The sequence below is a fragment of the Sapajus apella genome, unplaced genomic scaffold, assembly GCF_009761245.1.
Source record: "Sapajus apella isolate SASKATOON/1434 unplaced genomic scaffold, GSC_monkey_1.0 scaffold62, whole genome shotgun sequence".
NCBI classification, from domain to species: Eukaryota; Metazoa; Chordata; class Mammalia; order Primates; family Cebidae; genus Sapajus; species Sapajus apella.
In genome coordinates, this window is record NW_022437002.1 from 587,965 (window position 1) to 612,745 (window position 24,781).

At 43.7% G+C, this 24,781-nt stretch overlaps 1 protein-coding gene, 1 long non-coding RNA gene and 1 pseudogene across 9 annotated transcripts in view; 2 read left to right on the plus strand and 1 right to left on the minus strand.

The window, feature by feature from the left end:
• PHACTR4 (phosphatase and actin regulator 4) overlaps positions 1-23,811 on the plus strand; it is a 127,973-nt gene extending 104,162 nt beyond the window's left edge. For 5 of the 7 annotated variants that reach the window (XM_032246586.1, XM_032246587.1, XM_032246589.1 and 2 more), the window contains 8 exons: positions 4,476-5,073; positions 7,648-7,829; positions 10,784-10,937; positions 15,400-15,455; positions 16,434-16,495; positions 17,093-17,230; positions 19,019-19,095; positions 23,407-23,645. In XM_032246586.1, the coding sequence (XP_032102477.1) occupies positions 4,476-5,073; positions 7,648-7,829; positions 10,784-10,937; positions 15,400-15,455; positions 16,434-16,495; positions 17,093-17,230; positions 19,019-19,095; positions 23,407-23,425 (1,286 nt within the window). In that variant the 3' untranslated portion in view covers positions 23,426-23,645. Of the gene's footprint in view, positions 1-4,475; positions 5,074-7,647; positions 7,830-10,783; positions 10,938-15,399; positions 15,456-16,433; positions 16,496-17,092; positions 17,231-19,018; positions 19,096-23,406; positions 23,646-23,676 lie in introns of those variants that run through there. The other 2 variants (XR_004259386.1, XM_032246585.1) reach the window with 2 other exon arrangements.
• Positions 11,992-12,129, plus strand: LOC116529647 (annotated as a pseudogene).
• LOC116529125 lies at positions 20,667-23,871 on the minus strand. Of its 2 annotated transcripts, none has more exons than XR_004259388.1 (2): positions 23,639-23,871; positions 20,667-20,976 (listed from the first exon to the last, which is right to left on the minus strand). It is a non-coding gene; the product is annotated as an uncharacterized LOC116529125 (long non-coding RNA). The 2 variants fall into 2 exon arrangements; XR_004259389.1 differs by having other exon boundaries at positions 23,681-23,812.
• Positions 23,872-24,781: the final 910 nt, after the last annotated feature.

Genomic DNA, 24,781 nt, shown 5'->3' on the forward strand with positions numbered 1-24,781 from the left:
AGTTTTTTTTTTTTTTGAGATGGAGTTTCACTCTTGTTACCCAGGCTGGAGTGCAATGGCGGGATCTTGGCTCACCGCAACCTCTGCCTCCCGGGTTCAGGCAGTTCTTCTGCCTCAGCCTCCTGAGTAGCTGGGATTACAGGCACGCGCCACCATGCCCAGCTAATTTTTTGCGTTTTTAGTAGAGACAGGGCTTCACCATGTTGACCAGGATGGTCTCGATCTCTTGACCTCGTGATCCACCCACCTCAGCCTCCCAAAATGCTGGGATTACAGGTGTGAGCCACCGCGCCCGGCCCAATCAAGTTTTTTTTTTTAATTGTTTTGGTCACTGAAATCTAAAAGTTTGGAAACCATTGCTTCAGAAGTACTACTGTTTTCTCATGGGTATAACATGGAGTATTAGGACTAAGGAAGGACCACCAGCAATAGCTGAACAGGTCAAAGGGAATTGTTACCCATCCCAGGAACACTCTGGTTTTCCACAGAACTACAGCCAGATGCTGTTGTCAGGGTATATGTACCAGAATTTAATTGCTTAATGTATATGCCTTCCTTAAATTACCAAATGTAATTTCTTATTTATTCAAAAGTAAAAACATTCATTTATGGTCTCACCAGGAATGAGTTTTGTTGTAGATAGAATAGCTAACCGCTATTTTTAGAGAATCAGCAAAAATCCAATCTACCCATATCTATTTTACTGTTCCTAAAATTCACATTTTTAGAATCTTTTTTTGTGTGTATGCAGTATTTTTCTAGAATCCCCTTTTCAAAGTTTAGTTATCGGGCCAGGCATGGTGGCTCACACCTGTAATCCTAGCACTTTGGGAGGCCAAGGTGGGCAGATTGCTTGAGGCCCAGAGTAGGAGACCAGCCTGGGAAACATGGCGAAAACCTGTCTCTACTAAAAATGCAAAAAATTATCTGGGCATGGTGGTGCATGCTTGTAATCCCAGCTACTCGGGAGGCTGAGGCAGGAGAATCACTTGGACCTGGGATGTGGAGGTTGCAGTGAGCCAAAATTGCACCACTGTCCTCCCACCTAAGCAACAGAGTGAGACTCTGTCTCAAAAAAACAAAACAAAAAACATTTACTTATGATGAGTGACATTAAAACATTACAAAATTAGGCCAGGCACAGTGGCTTATGCCTATAATTTCAGCATTTAGGGAGACTGAGGTGGGAAGATCACTTGAGGCCAGGAGTTCAAGACCAACCTGAGCAATGTAGCAAGACCCCATCTCTATAAAAAATTTAAAAATTAGCCAGGCACAATGGCTCACGCCTATAATCCCAGCACTTTGCGGGGCCGAGGTGGTGGATCACCTGCGACTGGGAGTTTGAGACCAGCCTGACCAACATGGCAAAAAATTAGCCAGGCATGGTGGTGCATGCATGTAATCCCAGCTGCTCAAGAAACTGAGGCAAGAGAATCACTTGAACCTGGGAGGCGGAGGTTGCGGTGAGCCAAGATTGTGCAATTTAACTCCAGCCTGGGCAACAATAGTGAAACTCCGTCTCAAAAACAAATTTTTTTTTAATTAGCTGAGTATAGTGACATGTGCCTGTAATTCTAGCTACTCGGGAGATTGGGGTAAGAGGATTGCATAAGCACAGGAGTTCAAGGCTCCCAGTGAGTTATGATTACACCACTGCACTCCAGGGTAACAGAGTGACATCCCATCTCTAAAAAAATAAAGGCTGGGCACAGTAACTTACACCTCTAGTACCAGCACTTTGGGAGGCTGAGGCAGGTAGACTACTTGAGCCCAGGAGTTTGAGACCAGCCTAGGCAACCTGGAGAAACCCGTCTCTACAAAAAATACCCCCAAAAAATTAGCCAAGCATGTTGGAACATGCCTGTGGTCCCCGCTACTTGGGAGGCTAAGGTGGGAGGATCACCTGAGCCCAGGGAAGTCAAAACTGCAGTGAGCCGTAGCTGCACGACTGCACTCTAGCAACACAGTGAGACTCTGTCTGAAATAAATAAGTTTAGCTTACTTTAAAAATAAAAATAAATTGGCTGGGCATGGTGGCTTATGCCTGTAATCCCAGCAATTAGGGAGGCCAAGGCAGGTGGATCACCTGAGGTCAGGCTTTCAAGATCAGCCTGGCCAACATGGTGAAACCTTGTCTCTACTAAAAATACAAATATTAGCCAGGCACGGTGGCACTCACCTGTAGTCCCAGCTACTTGGGAGGCTGAAGAATCTCTTGAACCTGGGAGGTGGAGGTTGCAGTGAGCTGACATCGCACCACTGCACTCCAGCCTGTGTGACAGAGCAAGACTCCATCTCAAAAAATAAATAAATAAGTAAATAAAAACTAACTAAATAATAAATTTAAAAAGAAAAGGGGCCAGGTGTGGTGTCTCACATACTCCTAGCACTTTGGGAAGCTGAGGTGGAAGTATCACTAGAGCCCAGGAGCTCCTGGACAGCATAGCGAGACCTTATCTCTACTAAAAATTAAAAAAAATATTAGGTAGGCATGGTGGCATGGACCTGTTGTCCTACCTACTTGGGAGGCTGAGGCAGGAGGATCACTTGAACCCAGGAGATCAAGGCTGCAGTGAGCTGTTGTTCATACCGCTGCACTTCAGCCTGGCAGCAGAGGGAGCCCTTGTCGCAAAAGAAAAAAAAGAAGTTATAAAATTAGCTAGCCTTTTACTTTGATTGTGTCCAATATAGTGGGATTTAGGACAAATACAGTTTTATTTCAGGGAAGTTTTTGAGACCATTTGAGAACACTGAGTGGGATGAAAATAAAGGGTTTGGGTAGAAGGTTAGAGATTGGTGATCAAAAGAACTACTATAATTATTTTGGAAGTTTTGTTTCTATGTGAACTGATGATCTACTTCTTACAGGTCATATGGAGCCCTCCAAAGGGACTTTGCTGAGTCATTGGGGGCTTTGGTGAAACCATAGGAATATATACTGTCATGTACAGGGTGAGGGATTCTCATCTGATAAACATATTGAGGGTCCACTAGATGCCAGGTACTGTGCACATCTCTGTGGATATGTTGATGGAAGCAAGGTTGCCCTGCCATCAAGGAGCCCATCATTTAGTGGAGAGTAGACACAGTGAGGTGAGGTGCAAAGGGAACATAAGAGGTGTGCATACTAATAAATATTAGAGACAGTAGGATGCAGTCAAATAGTCAGAGACCTGGATGCTAGCTGAGTCCATGCCAGTTTGTAGTATCATCTTGGCCAAAGTCACCTAACTTCTGTGGCCTCACTTTTTCCTTCTGGAAAATGGTAAAGATGCTATCTTGTTTCCCCTGTCACCCCAGGTGGTATAGAGTATGACTTCAAGGACAGAAAACACTTTGATTTCTTCAAACGCCTTTGCAATTGCTATAAAAATTCAAGATGTCAGAATTGAGAGTTGTAACACAGAGCTGAGATATCTAGATATTGCTATTTATCAGGATATGGTAGCAATACCCACTATTATTTATTTTTTATGCTATCTGAATGTTTAAATTTTTTAATGGAGTACTGTTATATAAATAACTCTTTTTTTTTTTTTTTTTTTTGTCAGAGTCTTTCGCTGTCCAGGCTGGAGTGCAGTGGCATGATCTTGGCTCATTGCAACCTCTGCCTTCAAGGTTCAAGAGATTCTCGTGCCTCAGCCTCTCCTGAGTAGCTGGGATTACGGGCACCTGCCACCACATCTGGCTAATTTTGGGGGTTTTTTTGTTGTTGTTGTTTTTTATTTTCATTTTAGTAGAGACGGGGTTTCACCATGTTGGCCAGATTGGTTTTGAACTCCTTACCTCAAGTAATAGGCCCATCTCAGCCTCCCAAAGTGTTGGGATTAAAGGCCTGAGCCACTGTGCCTGGCCACAAAATAACTTTTTATCAGATCTTTTTGTCTCTATTCATATTAACTACACCAAGATCAAGTTATAAAAAGTTGTCAGTGGGGAATGGTGGCTCACGCCTGCAATCCCAGCACTTTGGGAGGCCAGGGTAGGTGGATCATTTGAGGCCAGGAGTTCAAGACCAGCCTGGCCAACATGATGAAACCCCATCTCTATGAAAAATACAAAAATTAGCCAGGCTGTAGTGGCGTGCACCTATAATCTCAGCTACTTGAGAGGCTGAGACAGGAGAATCGCTTGAGCCTAGGAGGTGGAGGTTGTAGGGAGGCAAGATTGCACCACTGCACTGCAGTCTGGATGAGAGTGAGACCCTGTCTCAAAAAAAAAAAAATTGTCATATCTGTTGCCATAGCAATGAAGCTAGCTACTCATCAGTCTTCCTACACCTCTATACGTTTATTTGAATAAATATAAATTTTGTTTTACTGTAAAAATATATAGGGAATGGCAAAACTATGAAATTATATAACTTACTAGAAAGACTAAAACTGAACTCAACATTAATTCTAGGCCCTGGGCTGATCCCTCAAAGCACTGGAAAGTCACGTGAAATTGATGTGTTGCTCTCTCTTTTCCAGCTGAACTGTCCCAAGCAATAAACAGTGGTACGTTGTTATCAAAACCGTCCCCACCATTACCACCCAAGAGAGGCATTCCATCCACCTCAGCACCCACCTTGGAGTCTGCTGCAGCCATCACCACCAAAACACCAAGTGATCAAAGAGAGAAAAGCATGTGTTCTGTGGGCTCTGAACTGCTGCCAGTGATCCCACCCTGCTCTCCGTCCCCACCATTGCCTACTCATATACCTCCAGAGCCTCCATGCTCCCCTCCATTCCCTGCTGCGACTTTTCAAGTTGTACCAGAAACTGAGTTTCCACCATCTTTAGATCTACCCCAGGAGATTCTCCAGCAGGAAGATCAGAGAAAGGAAGTCCCCAAGAGGATATTGGACCAGAACTTTGGGGAGCCCCATATACCCTCCAGGCTGCCTCCACTCCCACTGCATATTCGAATCCAGCAGGCCCTCACTAGCCCACTTCCCATGACTCCTCCTCTGGAGGGCTCTCACAGAGCTCATTCGTTGCTCTTTGAAAACAGTGACAGCTTTTCTGAGGACAGCAGTACACTGGGTCGGACCAGGTCTCTTCCCATCACTATTGAAATGCTGAAAGTGTAAGTGCCTCTAAAGCTTGCCTCTTGTTTCTCCTTTACTCTAGATAGCCCTGCTTAGAAAAAATTACTTATAAAAAGAAAATATGGGCCACACATGGTGACCCACACCTGTAATCCCAGCACTTTGGGAGGCCAAGATGAATGGATCACCTGAGGTCAGGAGTTCAAGAACAGCCTGGCCAATGCAGTGAAACCCCGTCTCTATAAAAATATAAAAATTAACCAGGTGTTGCTCATGCCTGTAATCCCAACACTTTGGGAGGCTGAGGTGGGTGGATCACCTGACGCTGAGAGTATGAGACCAGCCTGACCAACATGGAGAAACCCCATCTACGCCTGTAATCCCAACACTTTGGGAGGCTGAGGTGGGTGGATCACCTGAGGTCAGGAGTATGAGACCAGCCTGCCCAACATGGAGAAACCCCATCTCTACTAAAAATATAAAATTAGCAGGGCATGGTGGCACATGCCTGTAATCCCAGCTACTCGGGAGGCTGAGGCAGGAGAATCGCTTGAATCCAGGAGGTAGAGGTTGCAATGAGCCAAGATCGCACCATTGCACTCCAGACCGGGCAACAAGAGCAAAACTCCATCTCCATGAATAAATAAACAAACAAAAAATTAGCTGGCAGTGGCGACGCATACCTGTATTCCAGCTACTTGGGAGGCTGAGGCAGGAGAATTGCTTTAACCTGGGAGGCAGAGGTTGCCATGAGCCAAGATTGTGCCACTGTACTCCAGCCTGGGCAACAGAGTGAGACTCCATCTCAACAAAAAGAAAATGTGGATAAATTTTATTTTTTTTGAGATAGAGTCTCCCTCTATTGCCCAGTCTGGACTGCAGTGGCATGATCTCGGCTCACTGCAACCTCTGCCGCCAAGGTTCAAGTGATTCCCTTGCCTCAGCCTTCCAAGTAGCTGGGATTATAGGTAAGTACCACCATACCTGGCTGATTTTTATACTTTTAGTGGAGATGGGGTTTCACCATGTTGGGCAGGCTGGTCTCATACTCTGGACCTCAGGTGATTCACCCACCTCAGCCTCCCAAAGTGTTGGGATTACAGGCATGAGCCACCGTGCCTGGCAATGTGAATAAATTTAAAGTACAAAGAATACTCTGCCAAAAGAATTTGGACTTTTTTTTTAATCTTATTTTAAAACTTTATTTTATTTTTGATATGGTGTCCCACACCATCACCCTGGCTGGAGTGCAATGGTGCGATCTCAGTTCATTGCAGCCTCCACCTCCCGGGTTCAAGTGATTCTCCTGCCTCAGCCTCCTAAGTAGCTGGGACTACAGACGTCTGCCACCACACCTAGCTAATTTTTTGTATTTTTAGGAAAGACCGGGTTTCACTGTGTTGGCCAGGATAGTCTCAAACTCCTGACCTCCTGATCTGCCTGCCTCGGCCTCCGAAAGTCTGGGATTAACAGGTGTGAGCCACCGCACCCAGCTTATTTATTTATTTTTTTGAGACAGATTCTCACTCTCACCCAGGCTAGAATGCAGTGGTGCAGTGTTAACTCACTGCAACCTCCACCTCCTGGGCTCAAGCAATTCTCCCACCTTAGCTTCCTGAGTAACTGTGACTACAGGTGCATGCTATCACACTCTGCTAATTTTTGTATTTTTTGTTAGATACAGGGTTTCACCATGTTTCCCAGGCTGGTCCTGAACTCCTGGGCTCAAGCATTCGGGATCATGGGTGTGAGCCACTGAGCCTGGCCAAATTTGGACTTTTTACTCTTGTGACTTCATTTTTTTTAATGGAGATTTTTGTAATGATGCAACATTTACAAAATTATTTACGTGAAACATTACAACTACTAGTTTTATACACTACAGGGAAAGCATTGTATAACGTGGTGCTTAAGAGCATTCACCTTGGAGTGAGATAGCCCTAGGTTCAAATTCCAGCACTACCACTCTTAGCTTATAGTAGTGTTAAGTTACTTAATCTTTCTGCTCTTAGTTATGTCATCTCTATATGGGAATAATATCTACTCTGTAGGCTTGTGAGAATGACATTAGACAAATTCTGGAAAGCGCCAGTGCCTAATAAGTTGTAAAGCTGGAATTGGAACCCTTAGATTAATAACCTGCTAAAAAGTTTCTTAGCAAGATTGTTAAAGGTAAGGGAGAGAATTATAAGTTACTTCATTCCTGGATTTTTTTTATAGTTATTTCAGTCCTATGTCTTTGTGTTATTGTTGAGATGGAGTCTCGCTCTTGTCACCCAGGCTGGAGTGCAGTGGTGCAATCTCGACTCACCTCTGCCTCCTGGGTTCAAGCAATTCTCCTGCCTCAGCCTCCCAAGTAGCTGGGATTACAGGCGCTCACCACCACACCTGGCTAATTTTTATATTTTTAGTAGAGACAGGCTTTTACCATGTTAGTCAGGCTGCTCTCAAACTCCTGACCTAAGGTGAATCCACCTACCTCGGCCTCCCAGAGTGCTGGGATTACAGGCATGAGCCACCACTCCCAGCCTTTATTTCAGTCTTTTGTCCTAAGAGTAAGTTATCCTCTTTGTTTCTAAAAATATATATATATAATTATGTTAATTTGTTAGTCCAGACGATGAAGAGGAGGAGCAAATCTGTCCAACCACATTCAGTGAAGACATGACATCTACCTCAGTCATTCCTAAACTACCACGGTGTCTACAGGAGGAAGAAGAGAAAGAGAGTGACTCTGATTCAGAAGGTCCCATTCAGTACCGAGATGAAGAGGATGAAGATGAAAGTCATCAGAGTAAGAGAGGGAAAAGCAAAAGGGAGAATTAGTTTCCAGATAAAGCTATTTGCTGATCTTAGCAAGTGTCAAAAGAAATATGGAAACAGGTACCTTCTCCCATTAAGTCATCTGGCTAACTGATATTGGAAGCCACTGTGAAGGACTCCTTATCTCTACTACCATCCCTCTGTTAAAACAAGCCAAGACAGAGATCCAAGTAGATTGAGTCACTCAGGCTTTAGGTTTTTGTGGTTTTTGTTTTATTTTTATTTATTTATTTTTTTTTTTTAACAGGGTTTTGCTCTGTCACCCAGCTGGAGTACAGTGGTGCAATCATAGCTCACTGCAGCCTCGAACTCCTGGGCTCAGGTGATCCTTCCACCTCAGCCTCCCAAGTAGCTAGGACTACAGATGTGTGCCACATCTGGTTAGGTTTCTTTGATTTTTTGTTTTGTAGAGACAGGATCTCACTATGTTGCCCAGGCTATTCTTGAACTTCTGACCTTATGTGATCCCCTGCCTTGACCATTCAAAGTTCTAGGATTACAGGCATGAGCTACCATGCCTAGCCTATTTTAAATTTTTATAGACACATAATAGTAGTACACATTTATGGAATACATGAGGTATTTTGATATAAGCGTGTGTATGGGTAATTAGGCTAACCATCACCTCAAGCATTTATTTATCATTTCTTTGTGTTGGGAATATTCCAAATCTGCCTTTCTAGTTATTGTGAAATATGCAATAAATTATTGTTGACCGTAGTCACCCTAGTGCCACCAAACACTATACCTTTTTTTTTTTTGGGGGGGGGGGACGGTCTGGAGTACAGTGGCACAATCTCAGCTCACTGGAACCTCCACTTCCTGTCTCAAGCAACGCTTCAGCCTCAGAACCCAAGTAGCTGGGAATACAGACATGAGCCACCATGCCCAGCACATTTTCATATTTTTTTGTGGAGACAGGGTTTCATCATGTTGCCCAGGCTGGTCTCGATCTGAGCTCAAAGTGATCTGCCTACCTCAGCTCCCAAAATGCTTTGATTACAGGCATGAACCACCTCTCCTGACCTAGATCTTATTTCCTTCTGTATAGTTCTGTTTTTATACCTGTTAACCAACCTGTCTATCTCGCATCCCCTCTACCTTTCCCAGCCTCTGCTAACAACCATTTTCTTTACTGCCTCCATGAGATCAACTTTTTCAGCTCCCACATAAGAGTGAGAACATGCAACATGTATCTTTCTGTGCCTGGCTTATTTCACTTAAGGTAATGTCCTCCAGTTCCATCCATTTTGTTACAAATGACAGGATTTCTTTCTTTTTATTGGCAGAATAATATTCAATTGTATATATACACCACTTTTTCTTATCCCTTCATTCACTGATGGACACTTAGTCTGATTCCATATCTTGGGGTTTATATACTGTAATAAAAGTGATTGATTGATTTGCTGATTTCCTTTCTTTTGGATATGTACCCAACAGTAGGATTGCTGGATCATATGGTAGTTCTATTTTTGTTTTTTCACGAGTGCAGGTGACTTGATACTTTGAAGGGTAGTTCAATTTTTAAAGGCGTTTTGTTTGTTTTGTTTTGTTTTTTAAATAGAGACGGAGTCTTGCTATGTTGCCCAGATTGGTCTCAAACTCCTAGCCTCAAGCAATCCTCCTTCCCTGGCCTCCCAGTGTGCTGCATTACAGGCATTAGCCACCTCACTTAGCCTATTTTCAGTTTTTTGAGGAACCTCCATACTGTTTTCCATAATGGCTGTACTAAATTCAGATTTTTGTTTGCCTCCAATTTAAAAACTATTCACCTTAATGATATTAAAGAATATAGGGCCGGGCACAGTGGCTCACACCTCTAATCCCAGCACTTTGGGAGGCCAAGCCTAGTGGATCACCTGAGGTCAGGAGTTTGAGGCCAGTCTGGCCAGCATGGTGAAACCCCATCTCTTCTAAAAACACAAAAAATTAGCCAGGCATGGGGGTGAGCACCTGTAACCCCAGCTACTTGGGAGCCCGAGGTAGGAGAATCGCTTGAGCCTAGGAGGCAGAGGCTGCAGTGAGCCGAGATCATACCATTGCATTGCAGCCTGGATGACAGAGGAAGACTCCATCTCAAAAAATAAAAAATACAGAGTGGCACATGGGCTAAGGTGAAAAGTTAAAAGTGGTACTTTTCCGCTGGGCGCGGTGGCTCACGCCAATAATCCCAGCACTTCGGGAGATTGAGGCGAGTGGATCACGAGGTCAAGAGATCGAAACCATCCTGGTCAACAAGGTGAAACCCCGTCTCTACTAAAAATACAAAAAATTAGCTGGGCATGGTGGCACGTGCCTGTAGTCCCAGCTACCCGGGAGGCTGAGGCAGGAGAATTGCTTGAACCCAGGAGGCGGAGGTTTTGGTGAGCCGAGATCTCACCATTGCACTCCAGCCTGGGTAACAAGAGCAAAACTCCATCTAAAAAAAAAAAAAAAAAGTGGTATTTTTCTTTTGGTCTAATGATGGTTTTCCTTTCTCTGCCATAGGGCAGAGAAAATTAAACATGTTCATGTCCACACGTCTTTGCAAATAATTGAGTCCTGGTTAATTAAAGTAGAAAGGCAGCTTTAAAAACAGACAGAATATGAGGTGTTAGTATGAAAGCTTTCATGTTTTAATTCAGAGGGCTGTCCCATGCTTAGATTCTCTCTACTGTAGCAACTCTTAACCAAGGAGGAAAAATGTAGAGGACTGATAAAAAAGAGAGGATACCTTTTAACCATCTGAGTCTATCTGGCTAAAAAGATTTTTAGGTGTCTTTAGCTTTACCCCCACCTCAGTGTTTGGCTGGATCGTTTGAGGCCAGGTGAGAACAGAAGTTAAGTATTGTATTTGTTCAGACTCTTGCCTAGCTCCAGGTAAGTTTGAACCTTTGGTTTCAAGCCTCAAGTTCTACATTTTTTTCTTCCCCATGTGCAAAGGTGCTCTGGCCAACAAAGTGAAGAGGAAAGACACACTGGCAATGAAGTTGAACCACAGACCCAGTGAACCAGAGTTGAACCTGAATTCTTGGCCTTGTAAAAGCAAGGAAGAGTGGAATGAAATACGGCACCAGATTGGAAACACACTGATCCGGTAGGCCTTTGCTTAGATTGGCTTGATTGATTTGGTGTGCCAGTATTTGTGTTAGATATTGTTAAATGTGGGTGTTTTTTTTTGAGACAGTCTTATCCTGTCACTCAGGCTGGAGTACAGTGGCACAATCTTGGCTCACTGCAACCTCCGCCTCCCAGGTTCAAGCAATTCTTGTGCCTCAGTCTTCTGAGTAGCTGGGTTTACAGGGGCCTGTGACCATGCCAGGCTAATTTTTGTATTTTTAGCAGAGACAGGGTTTCTCCATGTTGGTTAGGCTGGTTTCAAACTGCTGACCTCAAGTGATCACCAACCTTGGCCTCCCAAAGTGCTGGGATTACAGGTATGAGCCACCACACCCAGCCTAGATGTTTACTTTGTGGTGGAGCATTCATTTATCTTTTTTAGTATAATTTTTTTTTTTTTCAGAGAGGGTCTTGCTCTGTCATCCAGGCTGGAGTACAGTGGTTAAATCATGGCTCACTGCCTCCAGCTCTTGGGTTCAAGGCACTCTCCTGCCTCAGCTTCTTGAGTAACTAGGTCCTTAGGCATATGCCATCATGCCCTGCTAATTTTTGTAATTTTTTGTAGAAACAGGGTCTCCCTATGTTTCCCAGGCCAGTCTCAAACTTATGGCCTCAAACATTCCTCCCACGTTGGCCTCTGAAAGTGCTGAGATTACAGGTGTGAGCCACCACACCCGTCACTTTGCATATAATTTTTAAAATTTATTTATTTTAAGACAGAGTCTTGCTCTGTCGCCCAGGCTAGAGTGCAGTGGCACGATCCTGGCTCACTGCAACCTCCGCCTCCCAGGTTCAAGTGATTCTCCTGCTTCAGCCTCCTGAGTAGCTGGGATTACAGCTGCATGCCACCACACCTGACTTTTTTTTGTATTTTTTTTTAGTAGAGACGGGGTTTCACCATGTTGGCCAGGCTGGTCTTGAACTCCTGACCTTGTGATCTGCCCACCTCAGCCTCCCAAAAGTGCTGGGATTATAGGCATGAGCCACTGCGACTGGCCACTTTGAGTATAATTTTTAAAAATACATATTGGGTTTTGTATGAAAAGAAAGAAGGTTAGCACTCCTCTTGACCAGGATGGAAGAGGCCCTTTGTGCCTGACAACACACAAAAAAGGAAAGAACCAAAAAAAATATGTATTGAACACAGTTGGGTATCCTCTAAGAATTTGGAAATTTAGGATGTTAGCTGCCTGTGAGAGCTGTATTTTATTTTTATTTTATTTATTTTTTTATTTTTGAGACAGAGTTTCGCTCTTTGGCTGGAGTGTGATGGCACGATCTTGGCTCACCACAACCTCCACCTCCCAGGTTCAAGCAATTCTCTTGCCTCAGCCTCCCGAGTAGCTGGAATTACAGGCGTGCACCACCACGCCCAGCTATTTTTGTATTTTTATTAGAGACGGAGTTTCTCCATGTTGGTCAGGCTGGTCGAGAACTCCTGACCTCAAGTGATCCACCCGCCTCAGCCTCCCAAAGTGCTCGGATTACAGGCATGAGCCACCACACCCAGCCATGAGATAGACATATGGTTTTGCAAAAGTTTCTACAGAAATCAGAATGGTTCCCAGAGCAGAAAGGCTCCTCTGTCACTTTTTTAATCTGGTTGCTTAACCATAAGATGCCAACCCAATTAACAGAACAGTCACCCATATTTGCATTATATCTGTTTCATATGTTCCATGAAATTGCCTCCTTTTTTTTTTTTTTTTTTTTTTGAGACGGAGTCTCGCTCTGGAGTGCAGTGGCAAGATCTTAGCTCACTGCAACCTCCGCCTCCCGGGTTAAAGTGATTCCTCTGCTTCAGCCTCCCAAGTAGCTGGGACTACATGCGCCACCATGCCCGGCTAATTTTTTTGTATTTTAGTAGGGACAGGGTTTCACCATGTTGGCCAGGATAAGTAAAATAAACCAGTCACAGAACAATAAATACTGCATGATTCCACTTCTGTGAGGTATCTGAAATTGTCACATTCATAGAATCAGAGAGTGGAATGGTAGTTGTCAGGGGCTGGGGGATTGGAGGCTGGGGTGATAGGGAGTTGCTAATAAATACATAGAAAGTTTTAGTTATGCATAATGAGTAAGTTCTAGAGATCTGCTGTACAACATCGTGTTTATAGTTAATACTGTAGACCCAGTGCAGCGGTTCACACTTGTAATCCCAGCACTTTGGGAGGCCGAGGCAGATGGATCACAAGATCAGGAGTTCGAGACCAGCCTGACCGACATGGTGAAACCCCATCTCTACTAAGAATACAAAAATTAGCCAGGGTTGGTGGAGGGCACCTGTAATCCCAGCTAGTAAGGAGGCTGAGGCAGGAGAATTGCTTCCAGCCTGGGCAACGGAACGAGACGTGTGTGTGTGTGTGTGTGTGTGTGTGTGTGTGTGTAAGTAAATAGCTAATACTGTATTGTACACTAAAAAATTTGTTCAGAGGTAGATCTCCATAGCAAGTGCTGTTGTCACTATAAAATAAGATTGAAATTTAAAAACAGACACTCATAAGTCCACTAGGATGGCTAAAGTTATGCAATTTAAAAGACCGACGGCCAGGAGCAGTGGCTCACACCTGTAATCCCAGCACTTTGGGAGGCTGACGTGGACGGATCACGAGGTCAAGAAATCGAGACTATCCTGGCCAACATAGTGAAACCCCGTCTCTACTAAAATAAAAAAATTAGCTGGGCATGGTGGAGCGTGCCTGTAGTCCCACCTACTCAGGTGGCTGAGGCAGGAGAATTGCTTAAACCCAGGAGGCGGAGGTTGCAGTGAGCCGAGATGGCGCCAGTACACTCAGCCTGGGTGACAGAGTGAGACTCTGTCTCAAAAAAAAAAAAGGAAGGAAGGTCTAGCTGGGTGTGGTGGCTCACAACCTCTAATCCCAGCCCTTTGTGAGGCTGAGCTGAGTAGATAGATCACCTGAGCCCAGGAATTTGAGACCAGCCTGGGCAATATGGCAAAACCCCATCTCTACCAAAAGTACAAAAATTAACCAGACCAGTCTCAAAATAAATTTAAAAAAATTTTTAAATAAAATGGAAGGTTCTTGAGGTAGGAGGATCATTTGAGCCCAGGAGGTAGAGCTGCAGTGAGCTGTGATTGTATCACTGCATTCTAGTCTGGGTGACAGAGTGAGACCCTGACAAAAAAAAAGGAAGGTCTTGTTCAGAAAGAAGAAAAGTTGTATATAGAATGGGACTGGAAGTTCTTTGTGCAAGCAACAAGAGTTGAAAAATTAGCAAGTACTAGCTAATTAGTAAATACTGTCTTAGAAGTATAAATTAAAAGTAAGAAATGAATAAATTTCTGATTCCAGAAATGACAAATTGTGGTTTTTTGTTGTTATTTTTTGAGACAGAGTCTCACTCTGTTCCCCAGGCTGGAGTGTAGTAGCACAAGCTTCAGCTCACTGCAATCTTCATCTCTCAGGTTTAAGCATTCTCCTGCCTCAGCTTCCCAAGTAGCTGAGACTATAGTAGCAAGCCACCGCACCTGACTAATTATTATATTTTTTAATAGAGATGGGGTTTCACCATGTTGGCCAGGCTGGTTTCGAATTCCTGACCACAGGTGATCCACTGGCCTCGGCCTCCCAAAGTGCTGGGATTATAGGCGTGAGCCACTGCACCTGGCAGACAAATTGTTATTGGCGAATTAACATCTCAGAATTGTGATCAGGTGAGATAACTTTATCAAATACTTCACAGAGAAGACTGAAACTTAAACCACAGAATTATAGAATATCACCAGAAAGAGACAAACTTAAATTCCAGTGGTTCCTAAATCACTGATTTAAAAACCTAGCTGAGCACAATGGCGTGTGCCTATAATCCCAGCAGTTTGGGAGGCCAAGGCGAGAAGATAGCTTGAGCCCGGGAGTTCAAGACTGTCCTGGACAACATAGTGATACCCCATCTGTATTTTTTTTAATGTTTAAACAAAAAAAAATCTAAAGAGGGACTTCTGAGTCATAGGAGAAGTTTTGTTTAAAAAAAAATACATATAGATAGATAGATTTTTCATCCTGATTTTCTGAATCCGAATTTCTGTTAATGTTCCTTGGGAATCTGTGTTTTCTAAAAAGTCTCTAATGCTTCTGAAGGAGCAAATTTGTTTGGGAGCCACCAGTTAGTTCGGTACAAACTTTCACTTCCCAGATGAGGACACTCGAGGTCTAACTGAGCTTTTTTGTGCTAATAGCTCTTATCAAGGTCTAGAACTAGAATCCTGGCCACTTGTTTGCATATACAGTTCCTTTTTATAATGTTATATCTGTGTTAACACTTTTAATGTGAAATTTGTTTATAAACAATTATAAATGAAATGTATCATTTTGTTGATTTCTTACTTGAATAGGGGCTAATATATACTATGGCCACTTTATAAACAAGATTGGGAGGTTTAACATAAACATTATCCTTATTTCTCTCATTTTTAGGCGACTGAGTCAAAGACCAACACCAGAAGAACTAGAACAACGCAATATATTGCAACGTGAGTCCAGTTATGGAAATAAAGTTATATAGATTTTTGTTGTATGTTTCTGACTTTAATATACATAAAAGAGAAAAGAAGCATTTGCTACAAGGGCTATCGGAGAGTGTTCCGGCCAGACAAGGACTATTTATTTTCCCATGAAGGAACAGAGCTCCCCAAGCTTTATGGTATTGTTTAGTGTGCTGTGATACCCTAGAAAACTTTGTTTCAGTGTTCTCCCATATTCTGAAACTGCCTTGGGCATTTGGGAGGATTTGACAGTATGTGGGAGATGTGCCCAGTTTTTCTGTGTTCAGGGAGCTACGGAGGTAGCTGTGCATGTGGAGACCTTCCTGTTCCCAGCATCTGAGGGCTGAGGCCCAAAGCAAATCCCAAATGCAACAGTCTTCCTCTTACTTTAATCCTGTAAGACTTTCTTACCTCTGGCAGGGCGTGGTGGCTCACGCCTATAATCCCAGCACTTTGGGAGGCCAAGGTGGATGGATCACAAGATCAAGAGATCGAGACCATCGTGGCTAACATGGTGAAACCCCATCTCTACTAAAAATACAAAAATTAGCTGGGCATGGTGGCATGCACCTGTAGTCCTAGCTACTTGGGAGGCTGAGGCAGGAGAATTGCTTGAACCCAGGAGGCAGAGGTTGTAGTGAGCCAAGATCACGTCCCTGCACTCCAGCCTGGTGACAGAGTAAGACTATGTCTCAATAATAATAAATAAAAATGTAAAGACTATTCTTAGCTCATGGGCAGTAAAAATACAGGCAACTGGTGAGATGCGATGCCATGGTTTGCTGACTCTTGCTCTTAAGTATTTGTATCATTGACAAGAAAATTATCTTGTTTAGCCATCCCCAAAGTTAGTATTTTATTCTGATTTGGGCCTATAAAAAATATCTGTAATGTAATTACTAAAACGTTTGATATGCAAATTGTCATTTGTGAGTAATATTCTTTCCTTCTGATTGTTAACTGTAGCTAAAAATGAAGCTGATCGTCAGGCAGAAAAACGAGAGATTAAACGTCGGCTCACTAGAAAGGTAATACTGCCTATGTGTTCAGTTAACTGTATGTGTTATATTTGGATGACCTATTTGATTGGAAAGAAATGAATTCGCAGCTGGGCACAGTGGCTCACTCCTGTAATCCCAGCACTTTGGGAGTCCATGGCAGGAGGATTGCTTGAGCCTAAGAGTTCAAGACCAGCCTGGGGAAAACAGTGAGACTTTGTCCCTGCATCTGAAAAAAAAGAAAGAAAGAAAATGAATTTGCTGCCTGGGCAACATGGCAAGACCCAATCTCTACAAAAATAAAAATAAATATTAGCCGGGCATGGTGGTGTGCAGCTATACTATCAGCTCTTAGGAGGCGGAGGTAGGAGGATCGCTTGAGCTCAGAAGGTTGAGGCTACAATGAGTTGTGATGGTGCCACTGCACTCCAGCCTAGGCAACAAGGCAAGACCCTGTCTCAAAAAAAAAACCACCTGATAACCAAAATCTCCGGGTATCAGTAGTGTTTAAAGCTCCTCCCCCAGGTGATTCCAGTGAAGGTTGAAGCACTGGGTTAGAGGCAATTTGAATGCATGATTGATGCCTAATTCTTGGCTTAATGAACTAAGAGGCTCCATTTCCTTCAGCTCAGTCAAAGGCCAACTGTGGCTGAACTCCTTGCCAGGAAGATTCTGAGGTTTAATGAATATGTAGAGGTAACAGATGCTCAAGATTATGACCGGCGAGCCGACAAACCTTGGACCAAACTGACCCCTGCTGATAAGGTATCTGAAAAGCACTCTCTTGCTCTTTTTCTCATTTTCTCTTTATTTGGAGGATGCAAGATACTAAGTAGAAGGGAGAACCATAAACAAAGCTTCTAGTTTTAATATAATACTAAATTTCAAATCAAGATACAAAATGCCAAGTTGTACAAGTCAAAATGTTATACTAACTCAGTATAATGTTTGGGTAACTCCACACCAATAACCGAAAGAAAGAAAATCCCTGCTATATCACAGAATAAAAATACTGGAAGAAATAAATACATTTTAACCAGTGGTTGTTTGGTTAGAGGGAGTTGGGCTACATATTTTAGTAATTACCCATATTTCATTTTTATAATGCTGTGAAAAACTATAAAAGCTGGCCAGGCATGGTGGCTTATGCCTGTAATCCCAGCACTTTGGGAGGCCAAGCCAGAGGGATCACTTGAGGTAAGGAGTTCAAGACCAGCCGGGCCAACATGGTGAAACCCTGTCTCTACTAAAAATACAAAAATTAGCTGGGCGTGATGGCATGCACCTGTAATTCCAGCTACTCAGGAGGCTAAAGCGGGAAAATTGCTTGAACACAAGAGGTGGAGGTTGCAGTGAGCCCAGATCATGCCATTGCATTCTAGCCTGGGCAGCAAAGCAAGACTCCGTCTCAAAAAAAATAAAAAATTAGGGGTGGGCACAGTGGCTCATGCCTGTAATCCCAGCACTTTGCAAGGCCAAGGTGGGTGGATCATGAGATCAGGAGTTCAAGACTAGCCTGGCCAAGATGGTGAAATACTAAAAATACAAAAATACAAAAAAATATTAAAAATACAAAAAAATGGCTGGGCACAGTGGCTCAAGCCTGTAATCCCAGCACTTTGGGAGGCCGAGGTGGGTGGATCACGAGGTCAAGAGATCGAGACCATCCTGGTCAACATGGTGAAACCCCGTCTCTACTAAAAATACAAAAAATTAGCTGGGCATGGTGGCACGTGCCTGTAATCCCAGCTACTCAGGAGGCTGAGGCAGGAGAACTGCCTGAACCCAGGAGACGGAGGCTGCGGTGAGCCGAGATCGCGCCATTGCCCTCCAGCCTGGGTAACAAGAGCGAAACTCCATCTCAAAAAAAAAAAAAATTAGCTGGGTGTGGTGGCAGGTGCCTGTAATCCCAGCTACTCAGGAGGCTGAGGCAGAGGTTGCAGTGAGCGGAGATCACATGACAGCACTCCAGCCTGTGCAACACAGTGAGTCTCCATCTCAAAAAAAAAAAAAACTGGCCAGGTACAGTGGCTCACACCTGTAATCCCTGCACTTTGGGAGGCCAAAGTGGTGGGTGGATCTCTTGGGGTCAAGAGTTCAAGACCAGCTTGACCAACATGGTGAAACCCCGTCTCTACTAAAAATACAAAAATTAGCCGAGCATGGTGGCATGCACCTGTAATCCCAGCTACTCAGGAGGCTAAGGTAAGAGAATTGTTTGAACCCAGGAGGCGGAGGTTGCAATGAGCTGAGATTGTATGACCACACTTCAGCCTGGGTGACAGAGCAAGACTCTGTCTTTAAAAAAAAAAATAAATAAAAAAACTATGAAAACTACAATATCTCTTTCAGATTTTCAAGTATTTTGATTCAAACCTAAAATTTTAGGTTTATTATGAGACAAATGGTATCATAGTGTTGACCTGGTGTCTAGGTTGCTGGTGAAGGGTTGGAGTGACTTAGAAAGTTAAACACAGTAGAGAAAAATGGCAATTTACACTGCTGTACAACGCAGGCAGAAGAAACTGAAACATTTTTGTTTCTACTCCACAGGCTGCCATAAGAAAAGAATTAAATGAATTTAAAAGCTCTGAGATGGAGGTTCATGAAGAAAGCAAACATTTTACACGGTAAGACCCAAAAGACCCGATCATCTATGTGCTAAGTAGAGTTTTCCAAAAAAACATTGTTCAGATATGAAGGATTCTAACGACGTCAGTAAAAGGGAAAACAGTGTTGATTGTAAGACTATATTTAAAGGGATGAAATAAGAAGCAATAGTAAATGCCTAGGATGGGTGTGGTGGCTCATGCCTATAATCCCAGGACTTTGGGAGCCCGAGGCAGGTGAATCACAAGGTGAGGAGTTCAAGACCAGCCTGACCAACATGGTAAAACCCCGTCTCTACCAAAAATACAAAAATTAGCTGGGCATGGTGGCACACACCTGTAATCCCAGTTACTTGGGAGGCTGAGGCAGGAGAATCACTTGAACCCAGGGGGCGGAGGTTGCAGTGAGCCGACATGGTACCACTGCACTCCAACCTGGGTGACAGAGTGAGACTTCGTCTCAAAAACAAAACAAAACAAAAATACAAAAATTAGCATGGCATGGTGGCAGGTGCCTGTAATCCCAGCTACTCGGGAGGCTGAGGCAGAATTGCTTGAACCAGGGAGGGGGAGGTTGCAGTGAGCCGAGATGTTACCATTGCACTCCAGCCTGGGTAACAAGAGCGAAATTCCATCCCAAAAAATAAAAATAGTAAATGCTGGCTGGGTGCAGTGGCTCACGCCTGTAATCCCAGCACTTTGGGAGGCCGAGGCGGGTGGATCACGAGGTGGGGAGATGGAGACCATCCTGGCCAGCATGGTGAAATGCCGTCTCTACTACAAAATACAAAAATTAGCTGGGCGTGGTGGCACATGCCTGTAGTCCCAGCTACTTGGGAGGCTGAGGCAGGAGAATTGCTTGAACCCAGGAGGCAGAGGTTGCAATGAGTTGAGATCACGCCATTCCACTCCAACCTGGCGCCTGGCAACAGAGCAAGACTCTGTCTCCAAAAAAAAAAAAAAAAAAAAAATAGTAGGCCGGGCGCGGTGGCTCACGCCTGTAATCCCAGCACTTTGGGAGGCCAAGGCGGGTGGATCACGAGATCAAGAGATCGAGACCATCCTGGTCAACATGGTGAAACCCCGTCTCTACTAAAAATACAAAAAATTAGCTGGGCATGGTGGCGCGTGCCTGTAGTCCTGGCCACTCGGGAGGCTGAGGCAGGAGAATTGCCTGAACCCAGGAGGCGGAGGTTGCGGTGAGCCGATATCGCGCCATTGCACTCCAGCCTGGGTAACAAGAGCGAAACTCAGGCTCGAAAAAAAAAAAAAAATAGTAAATGCCTATGCTGATTGTGGCATTTTATGTATATTATCTTATTTAATTCTTGCAATAAACATGTAAGATGTGATAACATCTCCATTTTATCAGTGAGGAAGCGGAGACTCACAATGGCTAAGTAACTTGCTTGACTTGCTAGTAAATTGCAGAACCAGGATGTAGAGAAAGAAATCAATGACTTCAAGGATATGGGGTGCTCTCTTCCTTGTACCTTACTCTCTCAGGTTATAAATGAGGAGACTGCACTAAGGTAGACAAGATCTTGCCCTCTCTGGTTTCAGTTCTGTCTAGCACAGTTGATCTTACCAACTTAGTGTATAAACAACATTTTAATGAGCTGTCCTCATGAAACAAGCCAAGAAATCCAACCAAGTATTTTTTTGATTTGGAGTTACTGTTGTGATTAAGGACCCACCCATATCCAAAGAATCAGCTAGCCACAAATGGAATCAGTGAAGTATCTTTACATGATTCTTAGAATATTTATTTTAAAAGACACCAAATAAGGCTGAGTGCAGTGGTTCATGCCTGTAATCCCGATACGTTGAGTGGCAGAGGTGGGAAGATTGCTTGAGCACAGGAGTTTGAGACCAGCCTGAGCAACATAAAAGACTCCATCTCTGCAAAAAAAAAAATATAGATATACGTTTTTTTCATAAATATATACATTAAAATATATATATATATACACACATTTTTTTTTTTTAATTAGGCAGGGGCCCGGTGCAGTAGTGCATACCTATAATCTTAGCACTTTGGGAGGCGGAGGTGGGAGGATTACTTGATCCCAGGAGTTTGAGACCAGCCTGGGAAACACAGTGAGCCCCATCTCTTTTTTTTTTTTTTTTTTTAATTCACCTGGGTACAGGTGGGCCAAGGCCAAAAAGGGCGTTAGCCAAGCCCCATCTCTACAAAAAATAAATTTTAAAAAAGTTAGCCAGGTGCAGTGGCACACTCCTGTAGTACAACTTCCCGGGAGGCTGAGGTGAAAATTTACTTGAGCCTGGGGGCAGCAGTGAGCTATGGTCATATCACTACACTGAAGCCTGGGCAACAAAGATGCCATTGCTAAAAAGAACAGTTTTTGCTAAACGAAAGAGTCATAGAGAATGTGACATTTATGTTAGATCTTAAGGTATATAAAAAAATTAATCTGAACAAAAAGGAAGGAAAGAACCTTGTAAGCAGAAGGACCAGTATAGACCAGGCACAGTGGCTCACACCTGTAATCCCCACACTTTGGGAGGCTGAGGTGGGTGGATCACTTAAGGCCAGTTGGAGACCAGCCTGGCCAACATGGTGAAACCCTGTCTCTACTAAAAATACAAAAATTTGCTGGGCATGGTGGCATGCCTGTAGCCCCAGCTACTTGAGAGGCTGAGGCAGGAGAATCGCTTGAACCCGGGAAGCAGAGCTTGCAGTGAGCCGAGATTGTGCAACTACACTCCAGCCTAGGTGACAGAGCAAGATTGTGTCTCAAAAAAAAAAAAAAAAAAGAAGGACCAGCTTAAGCAAGACAATGGGAAAGAGGAAAACACATGATGTAACTGGAGCAGAGGATGTATGGGGCAGTACAGTAAAAATAAGCTAGAAAATGGGTTGCAGTGCCTCTTTGAAATGCTTTGACTGTTATGCTAGGATGTTGGAACCATTGGCAGTTTAGAAACAGGAAATTCTGTGTATTTCAGAACAACCTCTGATGCAAAGAAGGAAGATTATATGGAAGGATGAAGAGACTATAGCAGCAAGGAAGACAGGAAGTGACTGAAATAAACATCGTGAGCATAGTGGCAGCTCAGACCAGGGAAGCCACAGTGAGAATGCAAAGGAGATAGATTTGAAAGACATTTCAACCATAGAATCAACAAGATGTAGCAATCTGTTGGATTCCAGAAATGAAATAAAGGAGTAGTCAAAATGACTCTGATATTTCTAACTTGTATTTTTTGAGGTCTGTGAAGGTGATAAGGAGTTTAGTTGAACACTTATTCAACAAATATTGAGCACCTACCACATGACAGGTATAGTGCTAGGTCCTTGAGATACAGCAGGAAATGAAATATCAAGTCTCTGTCCTCAATGAGGCTTTATTCTTTTTTTTTCTTTTTTTTTTTTTTTTAATAGAGATAGGGTCTTGCTATGTTTCCCAGGCTGGTCTTGAATTCCTGGCCTCAAGTGATCCTCCCATCTTGGCCTCCCAAAGTGTTGAGATTACACGTGTGAGGCACTATGCCGGCCCAAGCTTTTATTCTAAAAGAAGAAAGCAAACAACAAACAAGCTAGAAAATAAATTGCATGTGTTGAGTTTGATGAATCTATGACACATGGAGATGCCTAGAAGACCTTTAGATATTCAGCCTGGAATCCAGAAAGAAAGCAAAGTCTAAAGATACGAATGAGAGAAGATAGTGGACCTTTAGAAGGGAATTTTTTTTTCTTGGAGACAAGGTCTCACTGTGTCACCCAGGCTGGAATGCAGTGGTGTGATCATGGCTCACTGCAGCGTCAACCTCTCAGGTTCAAAACATTCTCCCACCTCAGCCTCCTCAGGAACTGGAACTACAGGCATAGGCCACCACACCTGGCTAATTTTTGATCATTTGTAGAGACAGAGTCTCCCTATGTTGCCCAGGCTGCTCTCAAACTTCTGGGCTCAAATGATCCTCTCACCTTGGCCTCCCAAAGTGCTGGGATTACAGACATGAGCCATCATGCCCAGCCAAGGAAGTTGGGATTTTTTTTTTTTTTTTTTGACAGTCTCACTCTATTGCCAGGTTGGAGTGCAATGCTGTGATCTCGGCTCACTGTAACCTCCGCCTCCTGGGTTCAAGGGATTCTCCTGCCTCAGCCTCCCAAGTAGCTGGGACTACAGGCGTGTGTCACCATGCCCAGCTAATTTTTGTATTTTTAGTAGAGATGGGGTTTCACCATGTTGGCCAGGATGTTCTCGATCTCTTGACTTCGTGATCTGCCCACCTTGGCCTCCCAAAGTGCTGGGATTACAGGTGTGAGCCACGGCGCCTGGCCAGGAAGTTGTTTTCTATTTAAAGGGTGGCCAGAGGAAAATGAACCAGGACAGCATACAGAAGATCAATTGAAGAAGAAAGAAAACTATGGCAAAAATATTGTTACAGAAGCCAAGAGTTTCAAGAAAGAAGGAAGCAGTTGAGGAGTATCAGATGCAACAGAAAGGTCAGCTAGAATTCGAGCAGAAGAGAGAGGCAGTATTAATTAGGATATAACATTTCATTACTACTGGTATATTAATAGCAAGCAATGTACATCATGTGGTAACTTGTCTTTTTTTTTTTTTCTTTTAGCTACCATCGTCCATGATGCCAAATGTTGAGAGGAACTCAACATGGCTGCTTTGCCGCTCCTTCTCCAGAGTGACATATGAAGGGAACTTTAGCACTTCCCAGCACAGCCAGAATTGCGTCCTCTGGGATCTTCTGGGGTGGACAGCACTTCTTTGAATGTAGCATTTCACTGGAACAGATTCTCATGGGCTGCACCTGGGGCAAAACAACACTTTCTCAGTGCTTTTGAACCTTTCAATATTGTAGCATACTTGAGGGGTTTTTTTCCTTACTGGCCGCCAAAGTTCTGGACCGCTTGCAGGTTCCAGGTTTTACTGGCTGTACCACACCCCTTCCCCTAGATGACTTCTGTACCACACCCCTTCCCCTAGGTGACTTCTTATGCTGAGGCACAGTTTGTACCATTAGCCTTACCTGCCCTACCCTGATGGTGAGACCCAAATGTGTAGGCTGTAAATTCCAGCTATCAAATCCAATTCCTGGTGGGGAAAACATTCTGGAGGCCCCCAACCTTCTGGTAAAAGAGTCTCTACCTCCAGGGACTTCTTACCACACTGGCATATCAGATGAAAGCACTGCACTGTACCTCTCATAACACGGCAATACAGTCCTCTTGAGGCACTCAAGCCTGAGAGGAAGCTCAGGATCTGACATGTTCTTCCTTTTCCTCGCAAGTCATTGTGATTTTTATTTTAAAATAATCTGGAAGTAATGGGAACTTATGTTTTCCTGAACTGCAACAAGAATCCAAATTGGTTAGATGAGGCTGGGCATGGTGGCTCATGCCTGTAATCCCAGCACTTTGGGAGGCCAGGTTGGGCAGATCACCTGAGGTCAGGAGTTCAAGACCAGCCTGGCCGACATGGTGAAACCCCATCTCTACTAAAAATACAAAAATTAGCCAGGCGTGGTAGCACCTGCCTGAGGCGTGAAAATCGCTTGAACCCAGGATGTGGAAGGTGCAGTGAGCCAAGATCATGCCACTGCACTCCAGCCTGGACAACAAAGTGAGACTCTGACTTAAAAAAAAATAAAAATTGGTTAGATGAGAAAGCATGTATATTTTTTATATACAAAAATAAAAAAGGCCTTTGAGCTCCTGTGC